Raw genomic sequence first — 19,186 nt, forward strand, 5'->3', positions numbered from 1 at the left:
CCCACCGCTGCCAAAGTGGCTCTGCGACGGGGGTCCGCGGTGGTGTAGCGGTCTGAGCATCGGCTTTGCGTCGATGCAGCTGCCCACTGGGGACTGGGGGTTCGCGCCCCGGTCCTGTCAGATCCGACTACGGCCGGACTTGATGAAGCAGCAATATTGGCAGCGCTCTCTTGGAGAGGGGGGCGGAGTCGGCTTGTGTTCGTCACTTGTGGTTGGTTGGTTGGTTGGTTGGTTGGTTGGTTGGTGGGGGGGGGAGTGGTTCGGCCTGGATTCGCCTTGTCCCGGAAGTGGCGAGGCGTCTCCTTCCAGACTGCCGGCCGGAGAGATGCAGTTGGCGAACGCATGCAGTACGTGGGTGGGTGTTTGAACTAGAATAGGGATCGATTGGCCAGTAGATGGGGAGAGAAAAGGGGCACATTAGCACATTAGGGGCATGAAATCCTGCAGTTCTGAGAAACCACTAAGCAGAATATCGGCTCTCAAAAGGAAGCTTCTGAATCCTCCCATGTTCACATGTTGGTAGCATAATCAGCCATGCACGCACAGCATGGTTATTACATTATTAATCATTACACTATTATTAATTATTACATTATTACACTATTCATGTTACATTACATTGTTCCTGTGTGGGAAGGTGGGGGCACGAGTCCACGTTTGCGGCGGCCTCTCCCAGTACCGTCCACGTCTGCGTCTTTGTCCACGTCTGCGTCTAAGTGTGTCTTCGTTTGGTGGCTGGGAGAGCTGGTGCTGGATCAGCTGGGAGAGCTGGTGCTGGATCAGCTGGGAGAGCTTAGTCCGCGCGTCCTGTGGGCCCAGGGACCACAGCCCTGCCTGGAGCTGTGCCCGAAGAGGTAACGGTCTGGCAGGACACGGAAGCGGGGCAGGCTAAGCTAACTACTAGCCCATGCAGACCGACAGTTCTGATAACACCGAGGGCGGTCTAGCGGCCTCGCCTAGGCTTGACTGTGTTTTTAGTGCCGTGGTGTGGCGTGCGGGGAGGTGTGTGGAAGGTGTCTGGCTGGGAGAGCTGGCGTTGGATCAGCTGGGACAGCCTGGTCTCCTACGTCCTGTGAGCCCAAGGACCACGGCCCTGGCCAGAGCTGCACCCGAAGAGGAAACACCGAGGGCGGTCTGGCAGGATGCGGAAGCAGGGCAGGCTAAGCTAACTGCTAGCCCATGCAGACCGGCGGTTCTGACAGTCATCCTGGCTGGCGTTGGTTCTGCTGGACACTGATGTTTTTTTCTTTTTTTGCTTAGTTTGGATATATGTGTTAGTTTGGATATATGTGTGTTAATTTGGATATGTGTGTTAGTTTAGATATATACTCACTGGCCACTTTATTAGGCACACCTGTCCAACTGCTCGTTAACGCAAATTTCTAATCGGCCAATCACATGGCAGCAACTCAATGCATTTAGGCATGTAGACATGGTCAAGACGATCTGCTGCAGTTCAAACCGAGCATCAGAATGGGGAAGAAAGGTGATTTAAGTGACTTTGAACGTGGCATGGTTGTTGGTGCCAGACGGGCTGGTCTGAGTATTTCAGAAACTGCTAATCTACTGGGATTTTCACGCACAACCATCTCTAGGGTTTACAGAGAATGGTCCGAAAAAGAGAAAATATCCAGTGAGCGGCAGTTCTGTGGGCGAAAATGCCTTGTTGATGCCAGAGGTCAGAGGAGAATGGCCAGACTGGTTTGAGCTGATAGAAAGGCAACAGTAACTCAAATAACCACTCATTACAACCGAGGTATGCAGAAGAGCATCTCTGAACGCACAACACGTCAAACCTTGAGGCAGATGGGCTACAGCAGCACAAGACCACACCGGGTGTCACTCCTGTCAGCTAAGAACGGGAAACTGAGGCTACAATTCGCACAGGCTCACCAAAATTGGACAATAGAAGATTGGAAAAACGTTGCCTGGTCTGATGAGTCTCGATTTCTGCTGCGACATTCGGATGGTAGGGTCAGAATTTGGCGTCAACAACATGAAAGCATGGATCCATCCTGCCTTGTATCAACGGTTCAGGCTGGTGGTGGTGGTGTAATGGTGTGGGAGATATTTTCTTGGCACACTTTGGGCCCCTTAGTACCAATTGAGCATCGTGTCAACGCCACAGCCTACCTGAGTATTGTTGCTGACCATGTCCATCCCTTTATGACCACAGTGTTCCCATCTTCTGATGGCTACTTCCAGCAGGATAACGCGCCATGTCATAAAGCTCGAATCATCTCAGACTGGTTTCTTGAACATGACAATGAGTTCACTGTACTCAAATGGCCTCCACAGTCACCAGATCTCAATCCAATAGAGCACCTTTGGGATGTGGTGGACCGGGAGATTCGCATCATGGATGTGCAGCCGACAAATCTGCAGCAACTGCGTGATGCTATCATGTCAATATGGACCAAACTCTCTGAGGAATGTTTCCAGTACCTTGTTGAATCTATGCCACAAAGGATTAAGGCAGTTCTGAAGGCAAAAGGGGGTCCAACCCGGTACTAGCAAGGTGTACCTAATAAAGTGGCCAGTGAGTGTATGTGTTAGTTTAGATATTTGTGTTAGTTTAGATATATGTGTTAGTTTGGATATATGTGTTAGTTTAGATATATGTGTTAGTTTGGATATATGTGTTAGTTTAGATATATGTGTTAGTTTGGATATATGTGTTAGTTTAGATATATGTGTTAGTTTAGATATATGTGTTAGTTTGGATATATGTGTTAGTTTGGATATATGTGTTAGTGTGGATATATGTGTTAGTTTGGATATATGTGTTAGTTTAGATATATGTGTTAGTGTGGATATATGTGTTAGTTTGGATATATGTGTTAGTTTAGATATGTGTGTTAGTTTAGATATATGTGTTAGTTTAAATATATGTGTTAGTTTGGATATGTGTGTTAGTTTAGATATATGTGTTAGTTTAGATATATGTGTTCTTGTAGTTTTTGGGTGTGTTTTCGTCTTTGTGTTGCACTGCTGTGTGCTGGGGGTTCGTTTCATCCCATGTGCGCAAGTGCATGAAATGAAGTGACAAATCACGCGTTTCTGATTCTGATTTCTTTTTCTTTGTCAGGCATCATCAGTTTAGCCAGTAATATAGTGATACTGCTGATGTTTGTGAAGTGTAAGGAGCTACTTAATGCTACCAATGCCATCATCATCAACCTGGCCTTCACCGACATCGGCGTGGCTGGCATCGGCTATCCCATGTCTGCTGCATCGGACCTGTATGGCAGCTGGAAGTTTGGCTACACTGGCTGCCAGGTTGGTGAAATGTGAGTCGTCTGTGTTGAGGGGAATTGGGACATAATCCTCCGTCCGTCTTACTTACGGCATTCATTAAGTCTGTGCAGAACACACATGCTATTTATTCATTAAATCCAGTCATCTGTCTTCATTTCTACTAATAACAAAAAGTCAGAGCCAATTGGGATCATGATTTCATACGATGGTCATTTGGATATTGACATAACTCCATTCTGTCCACAAGACTCCTATAATCTATTCTAATTTCCAATGTCTGTAGCCTCAGCGAGCTGCCTCTGGCCAGCAGGCCGCAGCTCTGCATTCTTCTGGCTCTTTGTGGTTTTTACAAGGTTTTCTAAGCAATATTGCACAATGTGGTGCTAATCTGGGTTAAGGATTAGAGGCGGGAAACTAAGATGGGATATGTGTTGCATTGTGTAATTCAGCAGCACAGCAGTTTTTAGTGATGTGTACCACAGTCTAGCTGGGCTTTTCCAGATCTTTCTCTACACTCACAGCTTTGTACATGTCACGAACTTTATATGGGTTACATGAACCCGTCTCGTTGCTGTCAACGGGACTGCGATAAAATAATTTCATTACAACACCACTCACTTTCTCCTTAGGCCCACGATCACAGTTATGAACCCTGCTGTAAAGCAATGAATATTTCTGTAATTTCTAGAAACGTTTGTATCTCCAGATCTATGCAGCGCTCAACATCTTCTTTGGCATGGCCAGTATTGGCCTGCTGACCGTGGTGGCTGTCGACCGCTACCTGACCATCTGCAGACCTGACATCGGTACATCTTCACTTTTCTCTTCATGGATGCATATGAAGCTAATCAGAGAACTGAGCTGAAATGGTGGACATGGCATAAAGTCTTGAAGTTGGCCCTATTGTAATCTTAAAGAACTAAAATTGATTATTTTGTTTTGTTTTGGACTATCCAATCTGGGTTTATGCAGACAGGTAGGACCTCTCCATGGCTTATAATTAATAATAAAATAAATCCTCACAACTTTCATGACATTGCTTTCTTCCCTAGCCCAGAAGATGAGCACCTATTCCTACACCCTCCTTATTCTAGCAGCGTGGCTGAACGCTGTATTTTGGTCCTGCATGCCCATAGTGGGCTGGGCGAGCTACGCCCCCGACCCGACTGGAGCTACCTGCACCATCAACTGGAGACAGAATGATGCGTGAGTCACTCATCTGTACATCTGCTCTTCTTATTTGATTAGTCCGTTTTATGTGACCACCATTCACACATGCACTTGCTTGCTTGCTTGCTGGTAGCCCATCGAGTCCGATGATGACATCCCTCCCCGTTAATGGTATATTGTAGAGTCCAATTCTTGATCCACAATTTTTATTACACGTTGGGCATATGAAGTCTGAGTTAGTGGGGGCAGGCATGGTTGTGTGTCTCCTTAGTCTTTTCTGTTGGTTTTTTCACATTCCTCTCCATTTCCAGCTGTTCTATACCCCTGTGGCAGATGTCCTGCCAGTTGGAACGGTTGATGGCAGCTTTCTCCAATCTCAAGGGGTCGATGCAAAACTTCTTAAGTGATGTTTTAGCTGGTCTTTGTATCGCTTCTTCTGAACACCTGCAGACTGGCGGCCCAGATGAAACTGTCCATACAGGACTTGACGGCGTTCAGCATGGTGTTGGACTGGCAATCAAGAACAGCATTCTAACCAGCCTCACTGAAACACCCACCGGACTAAGTGAGAGGCTAATGACCCTCTGTATCACCCTAGCAAAGGCATGCTATGTCACTCTGTTAAGTGCATATGCTCCAACACTACCATCTGACAATGGTGTGAAGGACAGCTTCTACCAGCAACTAGATCATGAGGCCCTTCATCGTATCCCAAGATAGGACAAGATCCTTCTTCTGGCGGTCTTGATGCATCCTGATGACATGCCCAAACCACCGCAGTTGGTGTTCAGTGGCCATGGCTTGGCTTCTATGCTCTTGCAGTTTCAGCACAAGGAACATGGTCACGCCACATGATCCCCATGATTCGCTGCAGACATTATGTGGAACCGCTCCAACAACCTGAGGTGGCAGCTGTATGTGACCCAGGCTTCACGGTTGTATAGGAGAGTTGTGATGCAGACGGCTTTGTATTCGGCAATTTTGGTGTGCAGGTGGAGGTGTTTGTTTTGGAAGACCTTACATCGGAGTTTGCCGGAGGCTACAGAGGCTTGTTTGATTCTATTACGAGTTTCATAATCAGAGTTGCAGCCCTCAGAAAGGATGCTGCCTAAGTATTTGAAAGATGGAGCAACTGAGAGTGGTTGGTGAGGTATAGTGGGTGGGGGGTTGGACCTTCATTGGCATAACACCTCAGTCTTGGTGGTGTTGACTGATAGACCCAGCCTGCTGTCGGCTTTTACAACTGCGGCAAGGATGGTTTGCAGGTCTTCTGGTGAGTGAGCTACAACAGTGCAGTCATCAGTGTACTGCAGCTCAAGGACCTGCACTGCAGACAACTTGGTGGTTGCCTGGAACCTTCAGATATTGAAGAGGTTTCCATCTAGCCTAAAGTCTATTGTGATCCCACTACTGTCTTCCACAACTTTGTGAAAAAGTTTTGTGACACATAGGAGGTAAATGGTGAAGAGTACTGGTGCCAGCACACACCCCGCCTCAGTCCAGTGCATACATTAAAGGGCGCCGATTTCTGTCCTCATATGGCCACCCGTGCCACCATCCCATCATGGCACTATTATATAGAATGTTCACAAATTTGATTGGACAGCCAAACTTTCTCAGGATTTTCCAAAGTAGCTCTCATTCACTGTGTCAAAAGCTTTGGAGAGGTTGACAAAAACCAGGTCTTTGTGTGTGTGTGTGTGGGGGGGGTAACTATTTTATTGTGTGAAGCACTTTGTGTTAAATTTGTTTGTGTGAAAAGTGCTGTACAAATGATGTCTGATTGATTGATTGATTGATTGATTGATTGATTGGTGTTCATGGCACTTGTAGCTGTCTTACTGTGAAAATCATATCCACAGTACTTCGGTTCTTCCTGAAACCGCACTGGTACTCTGGCAGCAGATGTTCTGTCAAGTGCATCACCATCCTGCATAGCATGACCTTTGCTAGTACCGTGCCTGTAACAGCTAGTATGGATATGCCACGACTGTTGCCACAAATGGACTTGTCACCCTTGTTTTTGTACAGGGTGACAATTTTAGCATCCCTCTATTTTTGAGGGACACTCTCCTGGTCCCAGACCTGTATGATGTACTGGTAGATCATTCTGGTACACAAGTATCCTTGCTTTAGGAGCTCTGCTGAGATACCATCACTGCCAGGGGACTTATTGTTCTTGAGGGAGTTGATGGCTGCAAGTACTTCTTGAAAAGTTGGTGAGTGGTCAAGGTCTGGGATGGGCAGATGAATTGGCAGCTCTTCCAGGATGGATTGGTCAGTTGGTGGGTGCTGGTTAAGTAGGGCTTCAAATGTTCAGGCCACCTAGCCAGGGTCTGCTTTTGGTCTTTCAGGGTTAACAGTCCGTCCGCTGACTTTAAGGGTGTGATAGAACAGTTCCTATGGCCATATATAGTCTTTATAGAACTGTAGAAGTTGTGCATATAATTTCTGTCAGCATATGATTGAATCTTGTGAGCTTTTTTCATCCACCATGTATTTTGCAGAGTGCACAAGGTTTTTTGTACCTCCTTACGTGCTGTTTGCCACTGCTGCCAAAAGATGGTTGATGCAGGGTAGTAGCTCTGTGTGTCCTATGCATGGTTTCCAGCAGGGATGTGGTGGTTTCAGAGTTCTCGTCGAACCAATCCTGATGTTTTCTGGCTCTTTAGCTTATAGAGTTGATTGCAGCTTGATGTAGCAATGAGGTTAGGGAGGTCCATTTCTGATCCATGGAATTGTCAGAACTCAGAATGGCCTCAAACTCTACTGCCATCGTGCCTACAGAGCAGCGGAACTCATTCCGTGTTGGAGCTGACTTCAATTTAGCACAGTTCAGTTGCTTTTTTATGGGTTTCTTGAGACGCTGTTTGGTGGGGGTGGGGGGGGTGCGCACTTTGATATGGAGCTTGGTCATGATCAGGTGGTGATTCATCCAGCATTCTGCACCTCTCATGGCTCAGGTCAGCAAGATTTCACTAGTGTCAGTTCGTCTTGTTATGATATAATCAATGAGGTGCCAGTGTTTAAATCGTGGGTGCATCTAGGATGTTTTGTATTTGGTCTTCTGCTGAAACAGTGTGTTCGTAATGGTGAGGTCATGCTCTGCACAGTGTTAGCAGCCTCAGATCATTTGCATTAACCTGACCAAACCCGTGCCTACCCAATACTCCACTCCATATACCACTGTTCGTTCCTACCCTAGCATTTAAGTCTCCCAGAAGAAGGATCTTGTCCTATTTTGGGATACGATGAAGGGCCTCATGATCTAGTTGCTGGTAGAAGCTGTCCCTCACACCATTGTGAGATGGTAGTGTTCGAGCATATGCACTTAACAGAGTGACATAGCATGCCTTTGCTAGGGTGATACAGAGGGTCATTAGCCTCTCACTTAGTCCGGTGGGTGTTTCAGTGAGGCTGGTTAGAATGCTGTTCTTGATTGCCAGTCCAACACCATGCTGATGTTGTCCGCCAAGGGGATAGCCCCTCCAGAAAAAGGTGTACCCTCCTCCTTTCTCTCTCAGGGAGCCTTCACCCAAGAGCCTGGTTTCGCTGAGAGCAGCAGTGTCCACATTGTAGCATCTCAGTTCCTCAACAATCAGTGTGGTTCTTCAATGTAGTCTGATGCCATCATTATCAAGGAGAGTCCTAACATTCCATGTTGCCAATTTGAATGGAATCGTTTTCTTGTTTTTACCACAGGATGTAATTCCTGGTAGGCATGGTAACCTACCCAAAAGGTTGGTTGAGCGGACAATTTTTATGCCACCTTTTCTAGACCCCTACCCAATTGGGGTGAACACTGTGGTCTCTAAATAGGGCTGCCCGGTCAAATGGGGGTCTGCCGAAAGCAGCTGCAACTCAATCCCAGCTGCTAGCGACCATATACCCCGTGCCACTGATGTGCAGGGAATTCTACCCTGCTCCCGTCACCAGACACCCCAGCGCCACCAGACTTCAACCGGATATAAGGCCGGATATTGTGCACCATAGTCAGAGGTAAAGACCTATGCAATGAGGTTTTAAGATTGTCACACGTATGCGCAGTCCTCAGTAGCACTGTCCTTGCCATGACAGGTCGGTCCTGGTAGCAGGAAGACCAGTCACCCATCATGACTGCAGGAGGCTGCTGGAAACTCCAGACTCTCAAAGAACCGCCTAATGTGTGCCACCAAACATGTTGCTTTTCTCTCAGGGTGTGCTCCCCTAGCCTTTGTCTCAATAGATTTCCCACAAAGCAATGGGGCAGTGGTTAGCCATAAACAGCCTCTGGGGACCACTGCAGCTCCAACATCCTCTACCAAGTTTGCCTGAGGCCGCGATGCATCCAGTTATCGTGTGTGGCCATGAGGAGGCCAGGCATGGGTCTTGACCAACGAGAGGCTATGTGCTGACGGGGGAAGGCTTACACACTGGGCTGCTTCCTTGTTCACCACAAGGGCTAGCCAGGGACAGAAAGCTGTAAGCGAGACGTTAGAAAAGCAGGCAGTAAGCACACGCGTGCACACACACATCCAATGAAATGAACGATTCCTTCTATTTTTATCATTAACATTTTTTCATTGTTCACTAGATAACTACTGGAAAAAATTTAGCAGTGCTTAGAAAACTACTTTAAATGATCTCATCATCTCATGGATTATCCAAAATGGCGGCGCGCTGGACGCAGCGGCTACTGCGGTTCCCTGTTCAGTGTCGTGTTTTCTTTGTTATTTACACGTTAGTTTTAAGTTTACTTACAAATGTAGGTCATGCGCTCTTCTACAACCGTCAGGAACTTTTAAACCTCAGAACGGATTACTCACTTCCCTCCACCATCACGGACAACTTCCCCATCCATATGATCCGCTCACCGGCCTCGCAGTGGAAACGCTGCCCCCCGTCGGCAACGTAAACAAAAGAGCGGGAAACAAGGCGGGCTACATGCTAAGCTAAGTAGCGCTCCCGTCAAAGTTTCCCTCCCCAGCATTTTCATGGCTAATGTCCGATCGTTAGCTAACAAAATGGACGAGATAGGACTCATGCTGTCCTCTCAGAAAAGGCTGCAGAAGTGCTGTCTGCTGATGTTTACGGAGACTTGGCTCAACAGCAACATAGCTGACTCGGCAGTCGAGCTAGCGGGCCGCACAACCTTCCATGCCGACAGGACAGCGGACTCCGGCAAGATCCGCGGAGGAGGTTTGAGTATATATGTCAATATCTCGGTGCAACAATACAAAGATCGTTGAAAGGCATTGCTCTGCTGATCTCGAGCTCCTTATGATTCAGTGCAGGCCTTTTTACCTGCCCAGGGAGCTGAAGGCCATTACCATCGCCGCTGTATACATCCCCCCATATGCTAATGCTAAGGTAGCACTTAAGCAGCTACAATGTGCCATCAGCAGACAACAGACCAAACACCCGGACAATGCCTTTATCATAGGTGGTGACTTTAATCAGGCTAACCTCAGGGCTGTATTGCCCAAATTCCATCAGCATGTCTCCTGCCCCACTAGGGGACAAAACACCCTGGACCATCTCTATACAAACATCAAGGACTCATACAAAGCTACTCCCTGCCCTCATCTGGGGCATTCTGACCACCTCTGCCTGTTCCTGGTCCCAGCCTACAAACCCTTAATAAAATGGGTCAAGCAAGCAGTAAAGACAATCACTGTCGGACCAGAAGGAGCAGTCTCTGAACTCCAAGACTGTTTTGAAAACACAGACTGGAGTATTTTTGCACATTCAGCTACCCATGGCTCCCATATAGACATTAATGAACAGACATCTGCCATACTAGCCTACATTAACTTTTGCACTGAGAGTGTCACAACAAAAAAATCAGTCCGCATCTTTCCAAACCAGAAACCCTGGATGACCAGTGAGGTCCGGCAGCTGCTGAAAGTCCGGGATGCAGCGTTCAAGTCAGGTAACTGTGAGGCCTACAGCGCAGCCAGATCCAACCTCAAAAAGGGCATCAGAACAGCCAAACATAAATATTCCCTACGTAGAGAGGACCACTTTCACAATAACTCTGATCCCCGGCGAATATGGCAAGGCATTCAGTCTATCACAGACTACAAAAGCTCTAATCGTGGTCCCGCTGTCCATGATGCCTCCCTGCCAGACAAGCTAAATCATTTCTATGCCCGCTTCGACAAGGACAATACTGACCCGGCCACAAAAATCCCCAGCCACCCAGAAAACCAGGTGCTCACTCTATCAGTCGCAGAGGTCAGAGAATCACTGAGCAGAGTGAACACACGGAAGGCTGCCGGACCAGACGGCATACCGGGTTGGGTCTACCGGAAATGTGCCGACCAGCTGGCTGAGGTCTTCACACCTGTATTTAACCTCTCACTGTCCCAATCTAAAGTCCCGGCATGCTTTAAGACCACCTCTATCATTCCTGTCTCCAAGAAACCAACATCCACATGTCTGAATGACTACTGACCCATAGGACTCACCCCCATTGCCATGAAGTGCTTTGAAAGACTGGTTCTGGCTCACATCAAAAACATTATCCCCCCCCACATTCGACCCACATCAGTTCGCCTACCGTCCCAAAAGGTCTACTGAGGATGCCATTGCCACTGCCCTGCACGTTGCTCTGACCCACCTTGAACTTAACAACACATACATCCGGATGCTGTTTATAGATTACAGCTCTGCCTTCAACACTATCATCCCTGCCAAACTAACCACCAAACTCCTCTCCCTTGGCCTCAACCCCTCCCTCTGTAACTGGATCCTGGACTTCCTGACCAACAGACCTCAGTCTGTTAGGTTAGGTGACCACTCCTCCTCCACCCTGACCCTCAGCACAGGTGCCCCTCAATGCTGTGTTCTGAGCCCCCTCCTTTTCTCCCTCTTTACCCACGACTGCCTGCCAACTCACCCCTCAAATGTTATAGTTAAGTTTGCAGATGACACCACAGTCATTGGCCGTATCACCAACAATGACGAGATGGCCTACAGAGACGAGATTGAGCACCTCACATCATGGTGTACTACCAACAATCTTGTCCTTAATGTGCAGAAGACAAAGGAGCTGATTGTGGACTTCAGGAGGTCTAGAAGCTGCAGCCACTCCCCCATACACATCAATGGAGTGGAAGTGGAGCGTGTTTCCAGCTTTAAATTCCTTGGAGTCCACATCAGCGAGGACCTTTCATGGACATTAAACACCCAGGCCCTTGTGAAAAAGGCCTAACAACGCCTGCATTTCCTGAGGAGGCTGAGGAGCGCCCGTCTACCCCCTAAAATTCTCACCAACTTCTACCATTGCACCATAGAGAGCATCCTGACCATCTGCATCTCAGTGTGGTACGGCAACTGCACCTCAGTAGACCAGAAAGCTCTGCAGCGGGTCGTCAAGGCGGCCCAGCATATCACCGGTACCCAGCCCCCAGCCATAAAAGACATTTATCACAAACGCTGCCTTCGAAGGGGTCTGAGCATCATCAGAGATCCCACCCACCCCAACCATGGACTGGTCTCCCCCCTGCGCTCTGGGAGGCACTACAGGAGCCTCAGAGCCCGCACTATCAGGCTCAAAAACAGCTTCTTTCCACAAGCTGTTGCCCACCTGAACCTGGCTACCCACTGAATGTCTGTAGATATTTTTAAGTATTTTGTACTCCAGCTCTCTTTTAACTTATTTTTAGCTTTTGGTCTTCATGTGTGTATATCTTATATCATGTTTGCTGTGTTTGTCTGTGTCTGTCTTGCACTGTTTGGTGAAGTCACAGCCCTCATTTCATTTTTAACATGTGCCTGCACATTGTTTTTAATGACAATAAATTGAATTGAATTAATGTCATCATCAGCCGCTTCTCCGTCAACAAGCCAAGTAGGGCACTCCAGATGTCTCTCTCCCCAGCAACACTCTCCAGATCCTCCTGCGGGATCCCAAGGCGCTCCCAGGCCAGATTGGATATGTAGTTCCTCCAGCGAGTTCTGGGTCTACCACGGGGTCTCCTCCCAGTTGGATGTGCCCGGTAAACCTCCAAAGGAAGGCATCCAGGAGGCATCCTAATCAGATGCCCGAACCACCTCAACTGGCTTCTTTTGGTGAAATGGAGCAGCGGCTCTACTCCGAGCTCCTTCCAGATGTCTGAGCTCCTCACCCTATCTCTAAGGCTGAGCCGACACTGATCCAGATGTTGAACCCTTCATGCTCGATTATCCTCATCTGATAACACAGCCAGAATTAAATGACCTGGTCGGGGACTTGGTCAAAAGTTAAAGCAGAACTACTTGGTTCAAGACTGCAAAGATGGAGTTTGCTGTCACCAGGTATAAACATGTCTATCTTATGGGGCGTAGCGGTAGTGGTCTATTCCTTTGCCTATCAACACATGAATCTCCAGTTCGACTCCCCGTGTTACCTCTGGCTTGGTCGGGCGTCCCTACAGACACAATTGGCCGTGTCTGGTCGGTCGGGGCGCCTGTTCAGAGGGGAGGGGGACTGGGGGGGGAATAGCGTGATCCCCCCACGTGCTACATCCCCCTGGCGAAACTCCTCACTGTCAGGTGAAAAGAAGCAGCTGGTGACTCCATATGTATCAGAGGAGACATAGGGGATGGAGCAACGACCGGGACGGCTTGGAAGAGTGGGGTAATTGGACAGATACAATTGGTGGGGAAAATCAAGACAAAAAAACATTTCTGTCTTTTGGAACCATCAGGAACATTTGACAGACTTCTTTATGCAGGTTGACAATCTGTTTCTGCACTGACATTGGTGGATTGTCCACGGCTTTGGGTTGTGTGCATGACCCACAACAATGGCGTCTTTTTATAGATTCGTCAAAGTTAAGCCTGAAAGCTATCCTGTTACACAATGGCAATGTCCACCCTTCACTGCCCACTGGCTATGCAGTACACATGAAAGAAACCTACAATAACATGGAACTGTTGTTGAAACACATACAGAACAACAATTACGACTGGAACATCTGTGGTGAACTAAAAGTATTGGCTCTGCTACTAGGAAGGCAGCTCGGATGTATGAAGTTACTGTTGTTTCCTGTGTGAAAGGGATAGCCGTTCTGAAGAGTCACATTACATTAAGAAGAACTGGCTGCTCCATAAGCATTTCGTTCCAAGGCAGAAAAGCATGGCGCATAAACCGCTTGTCGACCCAACAAAGTTATTTCTGCCTACCAAGACGGGGATTGGCGGTTCGAATCCCCGTGTTGCCTCCTGCTTGGTCGGGCGTCCCTGCAGACACAATTGACTTTTCGTAAAGTACCGCCCCAGAACGGTGCTTGTCCAATCCTACCTTAGCAACGGTTTCTATGTGAGGGAGGTCTGTCAAGCTTTCAAACAGACAGCAAAATGCTGAAGCGGTGTGCCTATGGGATCTGCAGATCGGATACTAGATATGTGAAAAGTTTAGAGGGGGTGTAATCGTCTTTCCCTTCCCGAAACCCAGAACGCAAGAAGCGCAATGTCGGCAATGGATTTGGCAGTATAGCAGACCCCGTGGCCAGCTTAATCCATCCAAAAATACCTGTCTGCTCTAAGCTAAGCTTGTTACTAGCTGTTATTGATAGCTAACGTATTGTAGCGAATTCGGGGGGCAGTCCGGGAACCGCCACTGTTCGGACGCGAACCCGTATGTCCTGCACCGCAAGCGACAACGTTAACCAGTCGTCCGACCCGTTAGTCAAGGACCAACGTGTCTACGGACGTTACACTACCCCCCTCCTTCGGGGGGCGCTTCAGCATATCAGCTCCCTCACGCCTCTCGGCGCACGCGCTTCCGATGACCTCACGGTCTCACCATCCCATTTCTGACACCAATGTAGCGAATTAGGAGGGCAGCCCGGGAACAATCGCCACAGCCGGGACGCGAACCCGTGTCTCCCATTCTGCAAGAGTGGGAGACAGACAGACCCAAGAGACAACGTTAACCAGTCGACTAAAGGGTCCGAGCCGTTAGTCAAGGACCAACGTGTCTACTTATCCATGCACGTTACACTACCCCTGTCCTTCGGGAAGCGCGTCCGCGCGTATCCCATTTCTGACACCAATTTAGTGAATTCGGGGAGGCAGTCCGGGAACTGCCACAGTCCGGACGCGAACCCGTATCTCCTGCACCGCAAGCGACAACGTTAACCAGTCGACTAAAGGCTCCGACCCGTTAGTCAAGGACCAACGTGTCTACTTATCTGTGCACGTTACAGTATCATTACTGTTACTTTTACCCACACACAATGATTATTACCATTATCAACATATCAACAACGTGTTACTAACAAAATAACATTATGAATGCACCTGATGACGTAACCAGCTTAGTCTGTGGCCAGAGACACCTCATTTAATGATAGCTAACGATAGCTAGCCCGCTAGCATAACAGGTTAGCCAGGCTCCACCTTTCATTTCAGAGCATCAAGACCCGCGGGGAGGCTCGGCTGGGATGGTCTCTGGCCAGTCTGGCCTCCTCATATCCGGCCTATTTTAAACGTTTCTCCCCCTCTGGGAGCTCCAGGTGGGGACCGGCCGTTCGGAAAAGTCCTCCCGCCCGCGGGGGCATCTCGTGTGCCTTGTTTTGTTGAAAATACCGGTTCTGGTCCGAAGGTAAAAAAAATCATGGGGCGGTTCCCCCCGGCCCCGGGGCATGTCCCTGGCCGCCCTGCGACCCCCAGGAGCCCATACAGGACCCCGAAAAGAACGCCATGGGGAACCTTGGCCAAAACCAACACTATAATAGGGTGATGTTGACCATGGTGTGGAGTTAGAAAACAACGAGACAGGAGACGTGAGAGTAGACGTAGTCGAGGTAGTTTACTAGCTCCAACTTTGCATGTCATACATGCGTAACGACACTGAACTGTGAACCGGAAGCGGAAGTGCATTATCTGACCCCTCGCCTCTTCCCTTAAAGGTATACCGTCCTCTTAGGTGAATGTCTCTAGTTATATAGATGTGGGTCACCACAATGGCTTGTTAAGATATACCCATAACAGCTGACATATGAACTTACCCTGCAGGGCAAGAGCACAGCTGGTCCACCGTGTTTCAGGATTAGTTGGTGGGGTTTCTCATTCTCTGATGGCGACCGGTAAGCTTTACCCTCCATTACAGTTGCCCCCGGTAGCCCGGAGTCCACCCAAGTCAGCTGTACTGTTAATATTGTGACTGTGTCCCTCCTCCCTACTGTAACCCCTCCTGCCTTTCACGGGACGACATTCAGGATGAATCACTCCTAAATACATCACTTATTTGCTCTGGGAATGTTCTGATTTCTTCCCTCATGTTTTGGGGTTTTCCGGCTACTTCCTGGATGGTTCTGAAAAGCTTGATGGGCATAGCAACAGTAACTAAGGGGGGGGGGACTTTACGAAAGGTCGATTGGCCGTGTCTGCGGGTGGGAAGCCGGATGTGGGTATGTGTCCTGGTCGCTGCACTAGCGCCTCCTCTGGTCGGTCGGGGCACCTGTTCGGAGGGGAGGGGGGGACTGGGGGGAATAGCGTGATCCTCCCACGCGCTACGTCCCCCTGGTGAAACTCCTCACTGTCAGGGGAAAAGAAGCGGCTGGTGACTCCACATGTATGGGGAGGGGGGGCAGGTGGTAAGCTCGCATGAGTGGGGCAATTGGCCAAGTACAACTAGGGAGAAAAAAAAACAAAAGAAAAAAAAACCTGTTTCTCAAAATGCCCACGTGATACAGCACATCTGGACTTACTGTTGTGTTCTGCTTGACATCGTCTATCATCATCCCTTTTCTTCAGGGAGCAAAACATTTGAAAAAATGTGTTGGTCAGTGTCATATCAAAAAATGGAACCAAGGGTAGTTCTGGGTAGTGATGGGTAAACAAGTTTACTGCTACTGCCACCTAGTGGACATACAGGTAAGTGGCTCTGGTTTATTGCACAGGTTACTACACTCCCCCAGCGTTAGGCTGATAAAAAGTTTCTCCACAGGGATCAACAATACTAATAACGATGAAACAAAGTAGGCCAGTGCCAAACGTGACCTCCAGCTAGTGTAATGTGATTCAACATGACTCCTTCTAGTCAACACTTAACATGCTGACTAGAATGATAGTTGACTAGAATGTTGACTAGAATGATAGGACTTGGTGCACAGACAGCACAGCCCACCCTGTTTTCTCTTCACAGCTCTTTCGTTTCCTACACCATGGCAGTGATTGCTGTGAACTTTGTGGTGCCTCTGTCTGTTATGTTCTACTGCTACTACAACGTGTCCATCACTGTGAGGAGATACAAGGCCAACAACTGTCTGGACAACATCAACATTGACTGGTCAGACCAGATGGACGTCACAAAGGTGAAAAACACCTGCCTGCTGTACTCATGCCGACCACTGTCATGTCCAAGCTAATTACACGTGCTACAGAGAAGCACAGCTTTCTCTTAGCTAAGAGGACGTGTTCCCAACCTCAGAACAAGTTTACTTCTATATTATTGCCACGGTTTGATTTTACATTGTGTTCATCTAGCATGTTTAATGACAGTTGGGAAACGGCGGCCCAGTGGTTAGCGCGGTCGCCTCACAGCGAGAAGGTCTTGGGTTCGAACCCCGGCGTAGTCCAATCTTGGGGCTCGTCCTCTGTGTGGAGTTTGCATGTTCTCCCCGTGTCTGCGTGGGTTTCCTCCGGGTGCTCCGGTTTCCCCCCACCATCAAAAGAAACATGCATGTTAGGGTTGATACTCCCGTCTGTACCCCTGAGCAAGGCAGTGGGAAAAGTTGGTCCCCGGGTGCAGCATGACGGCGGAAGGCCAGCGCTCTTAGCTACACAGATCACAGCTAGGATTGGCTAATTTGCAGTACCTGAGTTTCCCCAAGGGGACTAATAAAGGACACTTAACTGAAAGTATAATTGGAGACACCGTGCCATGTGTTGAGGGCTACAGTTCTGAAGCCGCTTGATGAAACCAACGACAACCCAACACTCAAACACGGCCCTCAAATGAGAGGTTTAGGCAGCTATGACCATAATACTGAGAAGGAGGGCCCTAAATTTGTTGGGGGATAGCCTTATGTTCGCTACAGTAACACATCGGTATTTTGGTCTGAATTAGGCCTACGTGTGAATGCTAGGTCTGGAGTACGGCACGAATAATTCACATGGCCTCTTTTCCATTGTTAAATGGGGATAGGAAAGGAGGGCTTAAAGAGTCATCGGTTTGTTTCATGTATTGTGTTTTTTTTTTCAACTAACTGCTGCTCTGTATCATTGTCCAGTAGATGTCCGTTGTTATGATTGTCATGTTCCTGGTGGCCTGGTCCCCATACTCCTTGGTGTGTCTCTGGGCATCATTTAAGGACCCAAAGAATATCCCTGCCCCAATGGCCATCATTGCGCCACTCTTTGCGAAGTCTTCCACCTTTTACAACCCCTGTATTTATGTGCTAGCCAACAAAAAGTGAGTGTGTTTCGCTCTATATTTTGCTCTTATCAGTCATTATTATGGTGTGTGTGTGTGTGTTTGATGCCAATTCTGTAAACAGCTGAACTTTGTCTTACAGGTTTAGAAGAGCCATCATAGGAATGATCCGATGTCAAACAAGACAGCGGATGACCATCAATAACCAGGTTCCCATGAGCCCCTCCCAAAACCCCCTGACACACTAATTCAAAATTGCTTCGTTATTGCATGCTGCACTGAGGGGGACAAGACTAAGTTCAGCAAACATGTGTTGTCTATATTAACCATGGCACAAGCACAGCTTGACTTTCACTCACAACAAAGATTTACGCACCCACGATAACAAAATGATCGGGATAACCCTGTATGCACAACTTATTTAGCTTGTCGCATATTTGATCTTTCCCCGTGACAACCCATTAGGTGTTGTGCCTTTGGAAATATTGCTTGAAGGTTTGTCTGTTTTTAAAATGATGCAGTGGCGGGGCTCTTTTGGTTACCTTAAAACACATTTTGATGATTTCTTTTTATGTGTAACTTTGAGGTAAAGCCTAAGTGAGAAGGTGCAGAGTTTAAACCTCTATAAATTATTACCGAAGCATTGCATACATTATTTCACAGGGATCTCATACATTTCAACTGTTTGCAAGGCACACTTTAGTTTCAGCATGAACGTTGTTATTTCCATCTGACTCACTTTTCACATTTTATATGTTTATACGTATGCATCGTAACAAGTCTTGTATAGCTGACTTCTGTAACAAACAATAAACAAGCTATCTACAATTTGCATTCTACAAACTTGAGAAAATCAGTCTGCATTTTGTGGCTGTTTCAAAATATTTTAGTACTTGGTGAAAACTACGCCAAAAAAAAAACCCTGCAGAAACATAATGCTCTTGTCACATATAGCCATAACGCTATATACTTGAAGAACTAATCCATCATTTTTTTTTACATCAATAATGCCATATTTGATAACCTTTCCCACTGGCATTTTTGCAGCAAAAACCATTATTAGCATTAGCATTAGCATTCTTTCATTGCTCCTCAATAGGCCATTTTGTAATTGGTACCAGTGTGGACCGCCATCACTTGCAATGCTGTGATTTGCAGAGTGGACCCAAGCACAGACACAGACTTGAAGACACAGACATGACTAAATAAATGAGATGGATTTATTAAAATAAATAAATAAATAAAAGGAAGTGGGGAATGGTGGCAAACTAAGAGGGGAGGTGGCTGGCTTAGGCAGGCAGGCAGTCAAGCAGATAAGCAGGTGAGAGATGATCCTGGGCACTGGAGAGGAGACCGCGATTAGCACACGAGAAAAACAGGTAAGCAAAGCAAGAGGAATGAGCAATGTGC

At 47.7% G+C, this 19,186-nt stretch overlaps 1 protein-coding gene across 1 annotated transcript in view; it reads left to right on the forward strand.

The window, feature by feature from the left end:
* The window catches only part of rrh (retinal pigment epithelium-derived rhodopsin homolog), a 20,416-nt gene extending 2,392 nt beyond the window's left edge, over window positions 1-18,024 (forward strand). The window contains exons 2-7 of the mRNA XM_056295466.1: window positions 3,089-3,279; window positions 3,965-4,064; window positions 4,311-4,464; window positions 16,547-16,715; window positions 17,637-17,815; window positions 17,919-18,024. Coding sequence (XP_056151441.1) covers window positions 3,089-3,279; window positions 3,965-4,064; window positions 4,311-4,464; window positions 16,547-16,715; window positions 17,637-17,815; window positions 17,919-18,024 — 899 coding nt within the window. The remainder of the gene's footprint in view (window positions 1-3,088; window positions 3,280-3,964; window positions 4,065-4,310; window positions 4,465-16,546; window positions 16,716-17,636; window positions 17,816-17,918) is intronic.
* Window positions 18,025-19,186: the final 1,162 nt, after the last annotated feature.

This window comes from Lampris incognitus, chromosome 16 (genome assembly GCF_029633865.1).
Source record: "Lampris incognitus isolate fLamInc1 chromosome 16, fLamInc1.hap2, whole genome shotgun sequence".
In the NCBI taxonomy this organism is placed as follows: Eukaryota; Metazoa; Chordata; class Actinopteri; order Lampriformes; family Lampridae; genus Lampris; species Lampris incognitus.